A 16,825-nucleotide genomic window follows, 5' to 3' on the forward strand; every position below is an offset into this window, starting at 1 on the left:
GATGGAAGGCCAGAATACGATCTTTTAAGAGACTATCAAACACCGAGGGATTCAACTCGCGATGATTTTTTACTTTTTTTCTTGTGCAAATCTCTTAAGCCTAGTAGGGTATGGCACTGGGCCGTTTCGGTGTGGAAAAGATTCAGAGCTTGACTAGCATGGTCTCAAATTCCGTCTGTCATGGTTTGAAAGGGAATCATGCGAGCGTAAAAAAGTATTTGTCTTTTCAAATCTGGGTGAAGAATGGAGAGAGCTAGAGAAAGAGAGAGAAGCGAGGGACAGCTTAACAGGCTGATGGGGAGGACTTTGGTTGTCATGATAAAATTTACATCCTCTGCCCCCTCCCCCGACAAGGCGGCAAATGGTAACTGGTCCCTAACCGAAAAATATCATTTGAGCTGATCCTCTCACTAAGGCACCGTTGCCAAGTCTAAAAATGGCTATAGACTAGAAAGGACAGATCTGAAATTCGAGCACGTTTTACTCTGAAAGAGAGTCAGGATTTGGAAAACCAGGCTGCTTACCCCCAACAAAAATTCAAGAGTACCCCCGTGGGGTTTGGGGTATGCGCACTGACACAGCACACTGATTCAAGGTAATTAGCAATTTATTGTTTACTGCATTGTTGTTCATACAAAGTCGCTTATGCCAAAATCCAAATGATTCATTAAAAATACTTATCAGGAACAGATATGCTAACTAAACGAAGGCTTTGAAGCTCTTAAATAAAATAACGTTATTATATTTTACTGTCTGCTGTTTTTGAATATGAGTACATTCTTTGGAAAACGTTATTTGGAATTTTCTAAAGTAAACATCAATTTCTCTTATACAAAACAATTCAAATAATATTCTTTTAAATTCTGCCCAAAATAAAAATCGGATCGTACATATTTTTGGGATATCTAGGACCACGCGAGTGAGACCTGGCGCATCTCCACTTTCATTGTCAATGTATAAAATTCAATCATAAAAAAAAAACAACAAATCACATTTTTCCTTTACAAATCTGCCTATAATTTTATATCATGAAAAATAAATGCTTTTTATCTGTTTTAGCGTCTCGCATGGAGTACCAACGAAAAGAAATAAATTTAGAGTTGTGTATTACAATAAAGCGTGTTCATCAGTACCATCTGATCTCCAAACGTCAATTCCAGCCAATAATATATTGACTCACTGTAAAATAAAATTTTGACTATTAGGAGAGAAGTAAAAAGGAATTCTCCTTTCAAATTCCCGGGACAAATTTCCTCCAGTCGATCTGTACATTTATCTACACAAATCTATATAAAGATCCCATTTCATAATACTGTAGCTTGAAACTGTAGGAAGCAAAAGAATCAGTTTACCGCTGTATAATGCCACAAAAACGCTATATTTGAGTACAAAATTTTAAGTAACAAAATTTTCCAGTGTTACTTTGAGGACAAGCAACTCTGGTAACTCCATATCTTGAACAAAAAACATACGCAACTGTTTTAACCCGAACTAATAGTTACCAAATACTGTTTGTGAACGCTTCGCATTAAAACATAGGAGTAACGCTTCTAATTTTTATGTATTTGGAAAAAAAAAGCAGTCACAAAGCTCCAATTCTTCTATCCATTGCCATATAGCTATCTTGCTTTATAGTTATGCCACCGACTGGAAAAGGAAAAGGAAATAATCGATCAATAAAAGAAAATATTCCTACTAAAAGGCACTCCTGGCAAACGAATTTTGGACGAAAGGGAAAAAAATTACTTGACATTTAATTAGGGAAAAAGCACTTTGAATTGCCTTACGGATAATTTTCCAGCATGTGAATACAACAGCTTCGCATATCATCTGAACCAAAATTCACTGGCAAAGACAGGCGGCTATGCTGCCAACCTTGAAATTTTAACTCCTATCGTCACCTTTACCTTTAAAATGTGAGGACACCATGCATAGAATTCAGATATTAGTCAAAATAATCGTCAGCTTACCCCTTCCAGGTCAGAGTCATCATGTACGGTTGGAGCACAGGAACTGCTCTTCACAGTACTGGCCGTACTTGTACTTGATTTGCTTGAACTCATGCTACAACTCTGATACCCAGTTCCTCTCTCGTTTTCCTGACTTTGAGGTATCTTCTTCACAATGGCGTACTTTTTCTTGAGCGGTTCCCGAGGGTCAACCACGCCAAGTGTCGTTGTCTTCTTCAAGGGCTGCACCAACATGGCCGGGTTCGTCTGCAGGGGCGGCCCCCCTGGCCGAGCAACCCTATGAAGTGGTCTCCTCGGCTGTGAGGGTACTATAGGTACAGGGGCTCGCATACCGGGAAGTTGTCTGATAAGCTCACCAGGGGGCACTCTCTGGATGCGCACCGGTCCTGTATCGTTAGGTCCCTTCTCATTGGGACCCTTTTCGTTGTCTCGTCTTTGCCTGGGACGTACTCGATTAGGTGGTGGATTATACTCTAAGTCACCTTCGCTACCAGTTTCCCATCTTTTTCTAAGGGGACGCGGGCCATACGCAGCCGCAGTTCCAAGGCTAGCTTCGTTATCATTAGAAAATGAATTGCTGCGTTTCCAGCCCGCAGCATAAGGGGGAGGTATGCCGAGTGAGTCCATGAGTCCATAAGCATCCGTGTTAAACCCACCACATTCAGCGGCAACACGAACAGCATTAGCAAAGTCCGCGTCAGTAAAGAAAGACCCATCACTGCTAATACCACTTATTCGGCTTGGGCTTGAGGCCGACGATTCCTCATCGGAACCGCTAGTGTTCGTCACAGACTCGGCCCATTGCATGATGATGTCACTCGTAATGCCCTCGAGGTCGATCGGAATAGGCTTCGGCTTCGATCGGGATTTCTTGGACTTTTCAGATTTTCCCGTCACAGACTCGCGGTCGTTTTCACCGTCATGAGAAGCGGCTCCAGCCTTTCTATGTGCCCGCCTCCCCGAATGGCCGTGAGGTTCCGTCAGTCCACTCTTCCCAGTGACACCACTCATCCCGCTCATTCCGGTTTTTCCTGTTAATCCTGTCATACCACTCAATCCTGTCTGGCCACTCATTCCAGTCATTCCGCTCATACCTGTCATTCCACTCATAGCACTCATACCGCTCATACCAGTCCTTCCCGTCATGCCTGTCATGGCACTTCGTTCGCTGAACGGTGGGGAGGGGGGTGGGGATCCTAAGCTGCTCGGTGGTGGCTCTGAAGGGGGTGGGGGCAGCATATCCGCCCAGTTGAAGATAGCTAGACGCGGAGGTGGTTTGAGAGCCTTCCTTTTTCTTTGAAGCGAGCCGCAACTGGTTGAAGTTTTACAGCTTCGTTCGCTACTCGGACTGGCCGGTCTCTCCAAAGTTGGGGATTTTCGAGCATCAGAAGCATCGGGTTTCGCAGAGGAGTCTTGTTCTTCCTCGTTTTTACTCTCGATTTGTTCCACCCTTTCGGCGGTGGTCAGCGGGAATTTCTGCATCTCCATTTCTGTTTCTTTTAAGACAGCCTCGTAAGTCGGAGGCGGTTCAGAATGAAAGGTACTAGTGGTGGGAATATTTCCAGCCATCTCAAAAGACTGAATCTTAAGCTTGGGTTTGGTCTTCTCCGTGTCGCTGGAGTCACTAGGTGCCTGGTTCGGGTCTCTTTTCCTTGAACTCATGCTGGATTTGCTCCTGTTTGTGCCACTCTCAGGGAAGTCCAGGTACCGGATTCTTTCTTTGGTCCCGCTCTTCGGGAGAGTGCTTTCTGAGGGACTCCGAGATCCATTGGGTGTGGCATACCCTGTAGGAGAAATGTAAAACGCCTTGAGTTACAGTCTTACTACACCCTGTGTGCGGCCTTGACTCGATAAAAAGAGCATAATAGAGCTCGTTTCCGATATCATGAAATTTTCCAAGTCTCAAAAATTGTAGCAGTCAATTAAGTCTCAAAAGTAATCTGAAACTCCACTGTTTTCGCTTTACCTCATTCCCGCGTTTTCCCGCCCTTTTGGCAGTTTGTCTTTTCTTCTTGGTTCTTGGTTCTATTCTTCTTGGTTCTAATTGGCTAATAATGACTGATCTCTGTTCTAATTGGCCATTATGCTTGGGTTGTGGTACTTCGAAAAACTAAAGTAAAATGTACTCACGATTTGGCGGTGAATCCAAGAACTTGTTGCTCTTGTTCAAATGCTCTTGATAGTGATATTTTGAGTTTGGTATGTTGTTACTTTTGCCTTGCTGTACATCAGCCGGGCTGTAGTGGTTCGTATCCAACCGATTTCCGCTTCCTAATAGAGGTGAACAAATAATAATAATTTTTAAAAAACTCAAACATTAAGGCAAGAAGACAGACATTACGTGATACCTATTTCTCGTGTGCAAAAGCAAATGGAAACACAGACTTCCATGATCCTATGAGTTTTGTATCATGCTAGCCAATCAGAAACAAAAGTGAGTTTCAAGTCAAGGAGATTAAAGCCAAGAGCTTCTCACGAATTGATTCCCGCAGCGTTTTCCCGCATTTGTCACGAATGCGTCACGTGCTTTCGTCGTGCGTTCTGATTAACTCAAAACGACTTCGTACTTCTTGCAAAGATAAAGTTGTCACTATTTAGAGTCTTTTGTTGTTAACCCAAGCTTAATGCTTTCATCAAACTTGTCCTATAATATACAATCTTTCTTTAAAAACTAACATTTCGTTTTTTCTCACTTTTTTTTTCTTTAACAGATGACTTCAAGAAGAACAATTCTCCTACCTGACAACTGGTTCAAAGAAATTTTATTGGGTAAGTCAAGACTGTTACTAGACGAGCCTCCTCTCCCTCGGCAGCAATTTGCCATTTGACGTGTACAATCGGAAGTTGAGCTGTCGCTAGATCTGTTATTGGTGAGTTGGTGAGTTGGGTCTGAATTTCGCTCTTCCATCCACAAGAACTTTGAAGCACGGGTACTTTTGCGAAAAGACAAAAAGACAAAAATACAATTATACATCAATAACTGGGCAATTTCCAGGATTGCCCTAATTATGCTTTACTTCGAACCGTGATAGGTCAAGAAAACTCGCTCGCTACCGTGATTTGTTTTACAATGTTTTCTATCTTACGCCTTACAAAACCACTCTCAGTTTGAAGAAATCTACTAGATATTGGTTTGGTGTGACAAGGGAGCAATGAACTACGGATGATCAAGAATGAACAAGATTCAAATGAATTGCTAGTGACCCGCTAAAAAATTTGGCCTAAACCTTTGAAATTCCACCAAGAGTGAGTGACGTAGCTGAATCAATACGTGTATTGCATCGTTCCGTGGAAAAGGGGTCATCAAAATTCAAACCTTCCATTTACCTATACTAAGAAAGCAAGACTTACCCTGGACTCCCCGGCATGTTGTCAGCAGGTAAACGTACTAAAAAGAAAAAATAAAGTCAAATCACAATCTCATTTAGCTTGAAAGATTTGGGTGAAAATGTTCGATCAGCACAGGCGTTTGGGATTTTAACTAAATGGACAGTGAAAATATCAAATTCCACGACCTCCCTTGATTAATATAGACATCATATCTCGATGCTCCTCGGAATAGTTTTGTTGTACATGGAAAGTGCAAAAATAAAAGATGTTACCGTGAAGAGGAAAGAAAAACCTACCGTTTGAGGTCAGGGCTTTTTTTGGCTTCTTCCTATGTCGCCTCTGTCTGTACAGCAGCAGTACCACGACTAAGAGGATTACCCAAGCAACTGCACCCATAGTACCAATGAACCATGGCTGACGTACAAACATTTTTATCTTATACCAGGTGTCATCTGAGTCGGTACGCGCTTCTACTACACTGACTTCTCCGTCGGAGCCAACAAGGTCTGTTGTGGGTATTTTTCCCTCACTAGATACAACGTCAACACCTATGGAGGAAAAATTGAGAAGACAACGCGGTTTTCATATGCCAACCAATTAGAAAAAGGACTATATAACAAGGAGCCAATGAGAAATCAGAGTAAGAACAAGAAAACTACACAAAATGCGCATGACCAAGTCGCGATTGGTTTTAGTTTGAATCTGATTAACTGAAGAGTGTAGCGCAAGTTTTCTGGACCGATTACGATCACGGAGCGTTCTAAAACAACCGACCGTAATCCAACGCAATCCTGGATCACAAAACATTCCCCCCACATAGCTTCGATTATCCACGAGGCTCCACAGAGAAAACTCTACAAACTTTAAAGTTTATTCCCTGGAGCCACATGATTTGTTCTTCTCTTTTTATCGAAAGTGAGCTATTGAGGACAATTTTTTTCCCTTTTCAACTCACCTTTCGGCTTCGCAAGTGTTTTAGCGAAAGCAGAGTCACTCTTTGGCCCTTTGTGTTGTTTAGTCATGATCTGCACTTGAATTTCATAACTAGTATTAGCCTGAAGGCCATTCAGTGAGTATGACGATCCAAATGAAGTATTAGGAGTAATGTAAAACACATCAGAGTCTTTCTTCCTCCAATAAATAACTGCCCTTGTTCCATCCATTGGCTCTGAAATCTGCACGCACACACACACACACACAAAAAAAAAAAAATTTTAATTTTACAGAAGTTTCTAGTCGTGGCACTACACTGTAAATTAAATTTAATTGTACTGTAGTACCGAAGCAAGTGAAGAACTGGTCAAATACGTAATTCTCTTTCTGCAGACATCCGAGATTTTTTGGAAACGAGAGAGTTTGGGTCGGGTCACCCCAGCCTCCCTCGTTTTTTCACTCCTCCACCACTGGAAAAGGCTACTTCAATAAACAATTAAGAAAATAGTTGGTTTGACTAGTTGATTTGGTTCCAAACCTTACGAGAAAGTGTTACTGATAGTTTCATATTTCTTTTGAATCACTTTCACTACCTTGGTGGAAAAAAGAGAAGAACTTCAGTTCTGAACAACTCCTTTTGAACAAGGAAAGAAAAGGCTATTTCTACTTTGAATCCAGTGCTATTTTTCAACATAACAGCTAAGCTCTCGTGATATAAGCTTTCATTTACTTACAGTCCATGATATGTTAATCTTGTTATGTCCAGCAGGTTTTGCATCAATATTGATTCTTACATTTTTCCACTGGTCCACAGTCGGAGACGGTTCTGGAATCAAAAGTAATCAAACCATTAATGCATGTCATATTGTCCCACAGAATCCATATTAGCATTCTCCAAGCCTTCCTGGATCATTTTGGAACAAAACTCTCTCTTTACTTCAATGCTTCCACCAAACAGAGAAGAAATTCTAACAACCTACTAAGTTGGTACACCTTTCCCCTAAAAGTTCTGATCATCAAGGCCTGATCATGATCATAATTGACTCTTGGACAAGATACTTTACACTCTCTGTGCCTTCCTGGAACCAAGAGTACCTATGAATGCCTAGGAAACCTGGAAAAATGCTGGGGGGGGGGGGGGGAGGGGAGGGGGAAGTACTGATAATGGACTATCTTCCCACTTATGGAGCAGGGGCAAAAATTCAAGTTGCTTCATGGTACGCAAACCAGTATCATCATGGAAAATAACCAATAAATTTGCTACACATGTAATATCTAACTTACTTATGGCTACCACTGGTGCTTTCTTGGTCCTATGGGACAGTGGTTTTAAAGGTTTTGTGAGAGTACTGTCATCTGGGCCCACTGCTCGTACATTGAACAAGTACCATGTTTCAGATTCCAGGTTTTTAACAGTTAGCTTGTCTTCCTTCAGGGAGCTTACAGCTGTATTCCATGGCTGCTTGCCATTCCTTTTGCGGAACTCCACTACATACATGATGTCTGAGACATCTGAAGAAGTCACAGAACTCCATGCTAAATCCACAGAGTTGTGTGTCACAGAAGTCACAACTACATCCAAAGGAGGAAGTGTGGGTTTTGGTGTTGGCATCGTTGTAGGAGGGGATGTGATAGTAATGATCACTTCTGAATAAAGAGAGAGAGAGAGAGAGAGAGAGAGAGAGAGAGAGAGAGAGAGAGAGAGACAAATGCAACAATTAGGATTATAGAGGAAAATTCAGTTTACTCACTGAATTCAAGGTTGAGATCTTTCTACAACAAAAAACTTACTGTTCACTTTTAGCTCTGCTTCCTCTGAGGCAGTTCCAATTTTGCTAGTGGCAACACATTTGTACATTCCTTTATCATTCACAGTTGCATTAGAAATGGTCAGGCGTGAGGTCAAACCAGTCTGTGTTATTGAAATCCTAGCTGTACTCTGCAGTGAAAAGTCATCATCATTCAGAAACCAGCTGACAGATGGCTCAGGGCTGCCTTTCACTTTGCAGAAGAAATCTACATTTGTTCCTTCATCCACCGATTGATTAAGCGGACCTGTCACGACTGATGGCACAATATCTGTGGGTCCTAAAGGCAAAACTCCAGAAATCAGGACATGCACAGTTTTTCTTTAAACCGTGCCCTAATTTGAATCAGGTCAAGGATAACCACACAGATTCTCTTGATGACTCACTTGCCATGATTACCTTAACCAAATTAAAAGGCGCCTTAATACAGCACAGGAACCTTTAGAGATAATAGTAATGATCCTCTACAAATTCTACCAGATCTAAAAATTATTGTATGCCTAATACCTTATCATCACTGATAAATATTAATTCAAAAGAACTGAACTTCAGTTTCCAAAGCTTGGTCTTAAAAATAAATAATAAGTGCAAACTACATTTCACACATCGGTTGAATGTTAAATTATGCTTCAAATTCCCAGAGAGGATAAAGGTCAATTGGTATAAATAAAAACACAAAGATCAGATCATGCTCGTACCAATGACTGTAAGTGTTGCATCAGCAGATATAGTAACACCAGGAATCAATGCCCAACAAGTATACACCCCTTCATCTTGCTTCTCTACTCTAGAAATATCCAAGGAGAGACCATAGCTTGAAACAGAGAATCTACCACCATAATAATTCATTGCTGGGAACATAGAGGATGAGTCTTTCCCTTGTTTTTCCCAGATTACAGTTGGCTGAGGATCTCCAGTGGCATTACAAACAAACTTAGCTGGGCTTCCCTCCTTGACAATAACATCCCCTGGGGGTTGAACAATTCTTGGTTTAGCTGAAAGAAATTTAACAAGAAATGTAAACATTTAGTAACATTCCTAATCATCAGCTTCTTGTGAGAAAATATACAGTGTAACATTACCTCTGTATAAAACTAACAACCAATTACAATCAAACTTTTCTATGTGAGCCTCTCCACTCCTTTAGAGAAGCACTCTTCCAAAAAGTTAAACTTTTTGTGAAAACAATTAAGTAAGAAAACCTCAGGGTTATGAAGACAACAAGTAATTCCTTCTTTCCTAGGTAATCTGTATCCAAATCAATGGATATCAAAATGTATATATGTACATATACTACATATCCAAGTGCCAAGTGTTAAGAGAACTCTGTGACTACTTTCAGAATCCTTTTATGTTTTGAATCTCCCCAAAGTGACCAATTCATTCCATACATTTTGATAATAAGTTATTACTAACAGTAACTGTATCTGCATCGTTTAACATCTTGAATAAGAACAAAACAAAACAAAAAAAAAATCGCAGCTCATCTATTGGCAAATACTTACTTTTAACCTTGAGAGTGACTTGAAGTGTAAGGTCCTGTGCACCTGTTTTTACTCTGCAGACATAAGTTCCTTTGTCTTGCACTGTTACGTTTTCTATTGTCAAGAATCCATTTTCCACAACATGTCTTGAACTAAGCAGAGATCCATCTTCTTTTTCCCACATTACTTCATCCTGAGGACCATCTCTGTAATAGCATTGGAAAGTTGCATTCATTCCAGTGAGCACATTTTGCGAGGTTGGTTTGACAGTGAGGGGTTTGCCTGGTTTCTCTAAAGAGAAGAAAAAACCTTCAACAAAAAGCACTTACATTTACATTCAAGCTTTAAATAGCTATAAGATAACTGTTATTTCTGAGGTCTGCTTATAACAATTGCAAAAATACTTAACTATCTCATCCCACAGGAAGCAATTTAATACAAATTGATAACAATCTTAATCAAAATTTTTACATACCAATAGTAAGCCATGCTTTGTTGCTGTTTTGTTTCCCAAGAGGGCTGCTTGATTTACACACGTAGGTTCCTTGATCAGCCTCAGTAACTGAAGAAATTGTCAAGTTTCCTTTGGGTGAAATGAATGTCCTACTTGTGTTTGTAACAGGGAGGCCATTATGTAACCAAGAAACAGTAGGAACAGGGTAACCCCTTGGAGGAGAACATTTCATAACAACTGACTCTCCAGGATATGCCGTTTGATTGTAAGGTTTCGATCGGAACACTTTCTTCAGCGCTAGAAGATGAGATTGTGCATAATTGATTATTATTAGTAATAACATTATACAAAATCGCCACATATAGGTGATCAAATTGTGTTAATGTCAGTGTTTCGCTATTTTTGATAAGAACAGTTGTTGGTGATATAAGCAGCTGCATCATGATATAATCACTTACTTCCAATCAACAAAGTTGCTTTTTGGCTGCGCGCTGTACCATAGCGATTAATAGCCACACATTGATAAGTACCACTATCAGATCTTCTCCGCTTATTTGACACAGTTCGCATAAAGTAGAGGTTTCCTTCAGGTAGAATTCTTCTTCTCCCACTTTTATCACTTGATATAGGAATTCCATCCTTAAACCAAGAAATTGATGGTGTGGGAGATCCAGAGGCACTACATTTCAGTTCAGTTGGTGACCCCTTAAGAACAATAGCATCAGAAGGATGTTCCGTGATAACAGGTTCGCGTCCTGAAGTGTAAGGACACAAAGATGAATAATAAAGAAGTGTTGGCTAGTTAAATACTTTGTGAGCATCAACCATCAGACCACTAAGAGCAGTTAACAGCTAATTTCTATTTACATCATCACCCTGAATCAAACATTGTGGTCATGAGAATAAAGGAAATGATCACTAACCAAAAAAGCTCCAGATTGTTAAACAGATTCTCCTTGTCAGCATGTTATGAAATGTGCATAGAACAGTATGGAAAATATGCATACTGACGTCAGGATGTAAAGGGCTAACCAAGCATTATATCAGAAAAATTGCTGTTTATCCATACAAAGATGCAACACTATCAGAAGCTAGGGCTACGACCATGAAGAGACAAAATTTATTTAACAGGTAAAAGAAAATTTTAGAAAGAAAATTAACATAGGAGAGGCCTATCTATTAGAAAAAAATGTCTGCTACCCAGAATACTGACTGTGGAGAGCAACTGTTCTTTGATTTTAAGCCCAACAAGTAGTATAGGGTCTTGGAGGTTCACAATAATTTCCAAATGACTTTCATTTTCCATACTTTTATTAATATTTATTCTATTAGAATGACTGGATGAAGATAAGATCAAAATGACTTTTAACTAGCGTGATTTGCAATTCTCAATGTTAAAGATAAATGCATATTAAATGCTAAATCTTGGTCCTTGAGAGAAGAAACCACAAATCAAATAAATTCCATTTCCACCAAAAACCCCTCTGAACTCCAATATTTGATTTCTTTTGTGCACAGACAGTTTCCCCTGATTGCTATAAGACAATATTCATAAAATACAACAATGAGGCTACCTTGACCCTTAGAAGTCTGGATCCACATACAACATAATATGAACACAGTGACAGATGACTGTCCCATTCCTTGATATCTCATCTCCAAGCTTGAAATTAAAAAGACTGTCAATCAATGCTGATTACACTCATGGCCTCCACCAAAAATCTGAGACATAAAAGAAAATACACAAAAGGTCATATTACTCACATGCAGTCTCTGATAAAAACATTAAACAGGATACGTGTGTTCCTTCGAATAATATACCCAGTACATGCACACGAGATTTCAAGCATTTTGATTCATCTGTTTGGTCACCTTTACAATTTAAGAAATATCAAAGTGAACCCTTTAACTCCCAGGATCTGATTAGTAATTATCCCCTCTTGCTGCTTCAAATTTTCTTGTAAATTAGTTGATAAGTTTGAATATTCTCATTACCTGTTTGCTAGATACCTTATGGATATTTCAGGGAGAAATTTCATGTTGATTACTTCTGGAAGTTACATAGTTGAGAAGAATAATCATCCATACATTTACACCAAATGTGCTTTTTACATTTAAAAGCATATCATGCTTCTATCTTCTACCTTACCAGATTTTGAAACTCTCATACAAAGAACATATTGGGGTTCTGAGTAGCAGTTCCCTGTTTGTTTTAATTGGATGTTGGGATATTCATAATACTTATTAAGATATATTGGATCATGAATGGTGACATTATTTATATAAAGTATAACAATAAAAGGGCTGAAGATCACTGATGATAGTTTGAATCGACAATAAAGAATAAACTTTCCAGTTTCTCTGAAGATTTCTACATTTATCAGATTACCAAACAGGTGAAGAATTTCAATTTTTTTTAAGAATACTAGCATATCATAAAAATTAAAAAAATTAAAATGTTACAGCTTGCCAAATGTACTTGACCGCCAAATACAGGTCAGAGATTTATCAACTTTCACAGAATAATTTGGTCCCTAAAACTTTTCTCTACACTCAATGGTGACCAAAATGGTTCCTGCAAGAGCACTAATGTATATGCTCAAGCCCAATAAAGTAAGAACAACTAAAACATCTTTGACATCTCAAGTGACTTGATAGTAAATAGGAAAATACCTTAATACCTTCCCTTGCACTAAAATGTGCAATTTTGACAAATGTTCAAAGTTAGAATGGGGAAGGAAAGCCATCAAGAAACCTTGATAACAAAAGACCAATACAGAAACAAAGACCCAAGCATTTGAAATAATGGGTCCAAGAATTTTTCATTGCCATATCCTTACAGCATTATAAAACCAAGTGTTAGAACTGGCAAGGGGGCAAGCAACATGCACCTTAGGACATTACAGACATAAATGGACTGTAAAACTTGATACCTGAACACCCACTTTCTTCTATCAACAACATCCACAAGTTAACTTCACTTCACTATTTCAATTTTGTTACATTTACAAATCCCGTTGTTTAAAAAGTCACTAGCTATCATAAGCTAAAGTTTTCAGCACCAATGGTGCAGTCACATACAAAACATGTGCTTATCATGCAGGTTTGAAGTGAATTGAGCGTGACTTTTTTTCCTTGCTCAAGAATGCTAAACGAACCTCTCAGTCAGATGTTGAGTGATTGTTATTAACAGAGATTCCTACTAAGGCAATTACATTCACAGATACTGTTATTTATTTAGTCCCTAGCGTGTTTCAAACAACAAAGAAAATAAAAGAGGCTTTGAGAAGTATGGTTTATCGAGACAGCGCGTAGAGTTTTTCTTTGTCTTTTTTCAAACGTGCGTGAGCTTTTGCGGATATTTGAAAGTTTTCCAGCTGAGAAAGCCGATCTTGTACAATAGGCTGAGCAACAAGATTGGAAGATTTATAAAAGAAAAGAAAAAGTGTAAACAGTATTCAAACGCATAATTCTGGCTCTAATGCCCAAAAACACAGACCATGATTGTTTTGCGTCTTTTTGTCTTTACAAAAGAACAACTACATTGAACCGTAAGCTTCAAAGCAAGCTGAGAAAAACTGAGCTTTTGTCAATCGTCAAACAAAAAAATTGCAGCATCGAGTTCCCATTGGAAAAGATGACGAAATAAAACACGATATGAAAGTCACGATTTTAAAACTTTCATCAAAATTAGCTTATACTATCTGAAGCACAATGGCAACACATGAAGTTATTTGACCTACAAGAAAAATACCGCTTTGTCCTTATCTCGCAGAATTGATGTCTCGCGTCAATATGCACCTTGCTTCGATTGGTCTCAGAAGTTTACCGGTGTCGTGTAACACACAAACCGAAATCACAACATAACTTTTGATTTCTTCAACGTTTTATTATTTATCGATAAAACAACCTTGCGAATTAAACCACAAGAAAACATGTTGATTCCCCACAGAAGTCATAACTTGATACACACATGTCGTTTATAAACGACGCCAGATTGAACGTAAGAAACATGCAAAGTGTTATCTGAGTAAATTATACGGCAAACAGAGGTAGATAACGACAGAAATGTGGGTAAATAACACTCGAAGCTAATTTATGTCGCCTTTTACCCATGGGAAGATTTTCGTACGTATGACATTAGTCTCAAACATAACAAAGATAGGCGCTTTTGATCTTTGTGGAAAAATTCGAGAGTGGCTCCGGCTCATTTTAAAAAATACAAAACGAGATTATTTTCCGTTAAAAAGCCAACTTTATTCGAGTGAAATTACAGTTAAAGATGTTTCAAAACAAAGCACAGAGAATGAATTCGTTCTTTGGTTCAAAATTCATAAAGTGAGATGTAATTTCGCACATTTGGCCCAATTTATTGTGGTCATTGTATTTTTTAATATGAAGCTCTCATTACCAAAACTTTTAGTTTAGTGACGAGAGCTTTTTAAAGAGGAGACTCAAAATTTGAATTGCTTTTAAAACCATTAGTAATTTAGATCTCGACATCAAGGTTCAAAACGAGATTCGATGTAATACCGAGTTGCGAAGGATATTATACATCTCGACTCGCTATCTTCTTACGAGACTGAAGAAAATCTGTAGCTTCCGTTCTCACAAAAGCCTCGTAATCCTCTCGTTATCGACCTAACACGTTTACAAGTTTCTTCCCGAATATTCGTTAGCGAGAAAATAATAGAGGATAAATTTAGGAGCGAGGAGTTCAAATAAACCCAGCGAACCAGAAGCTGTTTATGTCTACTCAGCTAATAGCCAGCAGGCTAGCGTCTACAAGATGCCATGGATTACTCGGGCGCCAAACCTTATGTTAGTAATTTAACTGGTCGCAAGACCATCACAAGACTAGTTCTAAAGAATGCATTAAGAAAATTAACCTACAAACACAAGAAGCTTGGTAAACATAAAGCACAAAAATGGACACACTTCAAAAGCGTTGTTCACACAGAACTTGCTATATTCAGTAGGATAACAATACCTACCGAACGCGACCACTCGGGGAACGATGTCTTAAGTTGTAGTCTCTGCTCTGTGTTATTTGTTTTTCCCTTTTATCCTTTCCTGAAATCGAAACGAACGTTCCCCACACTGAAAACCTTTAAAGAAGTAATGAAGACATGACCATTATTAACGATAGCGGAGCTTCTGAAACACTCTCAATTCGGCGACCTCGTGACATATGTCAATCACTCAATCATAATACAATTGTGCGTTGAACGCGCCAATCTATTATTTTCCTTAGCAGGTCGCAAAGACAATAGCTGTCGGGCTGTTCTAAATCGTTTTGTTTGTATCTCGCGCAAAATAGCATGATGATCCTTCAAAAAACGTTTAATAGCGAAGAAGGTAATTTTGGAAATCATATTAGGAAAGAAATTGTTGATGGAAACACAGTGAGATTGTGAGCGTGATTTCCGCCGGAAGTTAAGATTTTCAACATGACTGCAATTTTGATAAAAGAATCTTAAATGCGATAATGAAAAGCTTTTATTTAAACGAGGAAAGAGCGTGTTTACCTTACCCTCGAACTTAAAGACTCACTTTTGTATAATGAAAAAATCTGTCTACTGGTATCCTCTCTAATGCCGCAAATTGTCAATGTTTACAAACTGTCCTCTGCACAGGTGAATCGCCAACTTGGGAGCGGTTCCGTCTCTGTGATAAAATTATTTCAACTGCGTCTCCGCCGAAAAATTAAATACAAAGGCACTTTAGGAATGGAAAGCGCCTCTGTTTCTTTAATTGACATGCAAACTACGAGCGATTTAGAATATTCAGTTTCAGAGCAGACTGTTTCCTTAGTCTGTCAGGTGGTCTGATAAATCCAGTTAGTTTTAACGAAGTTCTTCAAATTTATTAGATTTTCATGCCAACTTAAAGATGCAAAACTCGCGGCTAAATTTCCTTTGAGCTGCTTAAACCAATTAACCGGTTGGCAATTAGATTATGAAAAATTCCGAATTACATGTAAATTGTACTCATGTGATCGAGGTGTAATTAGCAAGAAAAGCCACAATAGGGCCAGAAAAACTCATTCATTTTCCCGCATTGTTTTCTTGTGCTGTTTTAAACAATTGCTTGGGAAATGTTTTTTAGCCTTTGAGAAACTGTATATTTTTTTCTCTCTCTTAGTAAAGGAACCGCCCGTCAAAACATTCTGTGAACTAGTACCACACAGAGAACCATCACAGATCTATGAAAACACAATTTAAATCTTTGTGTCATCATCAAAAACGGGTATATGTGAACCTGATTTACAAATGCACTTTATTTTTTATGTACTTTTGCGTTTTAACATGGAAATATAAAAAAAGATAAAGAAACCCTGAGCAAAAAGACAGAAAAACTCAAAAACAGGGAAAATTGGTTTCTTAGCCGGAAAAACAGAGTGGCGATGAAAAAGCTAGACTGCATGTGACACTGTACGTGTTGCACAGCTGACAGGGACCATCAGAGATTTACCATTCATGATACGTTTTTTTTCAGTTTTCTTTTTGTTTCAGTGGTTGATTCGTTTTGTTTTGACTCAACTCTCAGATTTTGATTTCACAATGAAAATTTAATCACCCAACCTGGCATACATCTCTACTTATTGAGCACGATTTATCAAAAATCCCGTTTTAAGACTCTACAACATAAAAATGGCGATATCAATCTAGCCTTACCTCGACCTTGTGTTAGCAAAATAATCCCGCTTTGTAAAATTTTCTGCCCTTTTAAATTTTTCAGAGGATATACGGCGCCACTTCGTTTGGTTTTGAATTTTTCGTCCTTTTTGGGAGTGGCTTCTAATTACGGATGGTAAAGAATGTAGACAACAGTTGATGTATATTC

General features: G+C 38.7%; 1 protein-coding gene across 2 annotated transcripts; it reads right to left on the reverse strand.

Moving 5' to 3' along the window:
• Window positions 1–589: 589 nt before the first annotated feature.
• LOC131775532 (roundabout homolog 1) lies at window positions 590–15,157 on the reverse strand. Of its 2 annotated transcripts, none has more exons than XM_059091740.2 (16): window positions 14,974–15,157; window positions 11,554–11,701; window positions 10,438–10,734; window positions 10,001–10,276; window positions 9,547–9,816; window positions 8,740–9,036; window positions 8,025–8,321; window positions 7,518–7,880; window positions 6,968–7,059; window positions 6,256–6,475; window positions 5,597–5,848; window positions 5,322–5,358; window positions 4,710–4,903; window positions 4,101–4,241; window positions 1,971–3,754; window positions 590–1,179 (listed from the first exon to the last, which is right to left on the reverse strand). In XM_059091740.2, exons 2-16 carry the CDS (start codon window positions 11,633–11,635, stop codon window positions 1,177–1,179), a joined length of 4,605 nt encoding a protein of 1,534 aa, XP_058947723.2. In that variant the 5' UTR covers window positions 11,636–11,701; window positions 14,974–15,157; the 3' UTR covers window positions 590–1,176. The 2 variants fall into 2 exon arrangements, with proteins under 2 accessions (XP_058947723.2, XP_058947669.2); XM_059091686.2 differs by having other exon boundaries at window positions 590–1,647.
• Window positions 15,158–16,825: the final 1,668 nt, after the last annotated feature.

The sequence above is a fragment of the Pocillopora verrucosa genome, chromosome 6 (assembly GCF_036669915.1).
Source record: "Pocillopora verrucosa isolate sample1 chromosome 6, ASM3666991v2, whole genome shotgun sequence".
Classification (NCBI taxonomy): domain Eukaryota; kingdom Metazoa; phylum Cnidaria; class Anthozoa; order Scleractinia; family Pocilloporidae; genus Pocillopora; species Pocillopora verrucosa.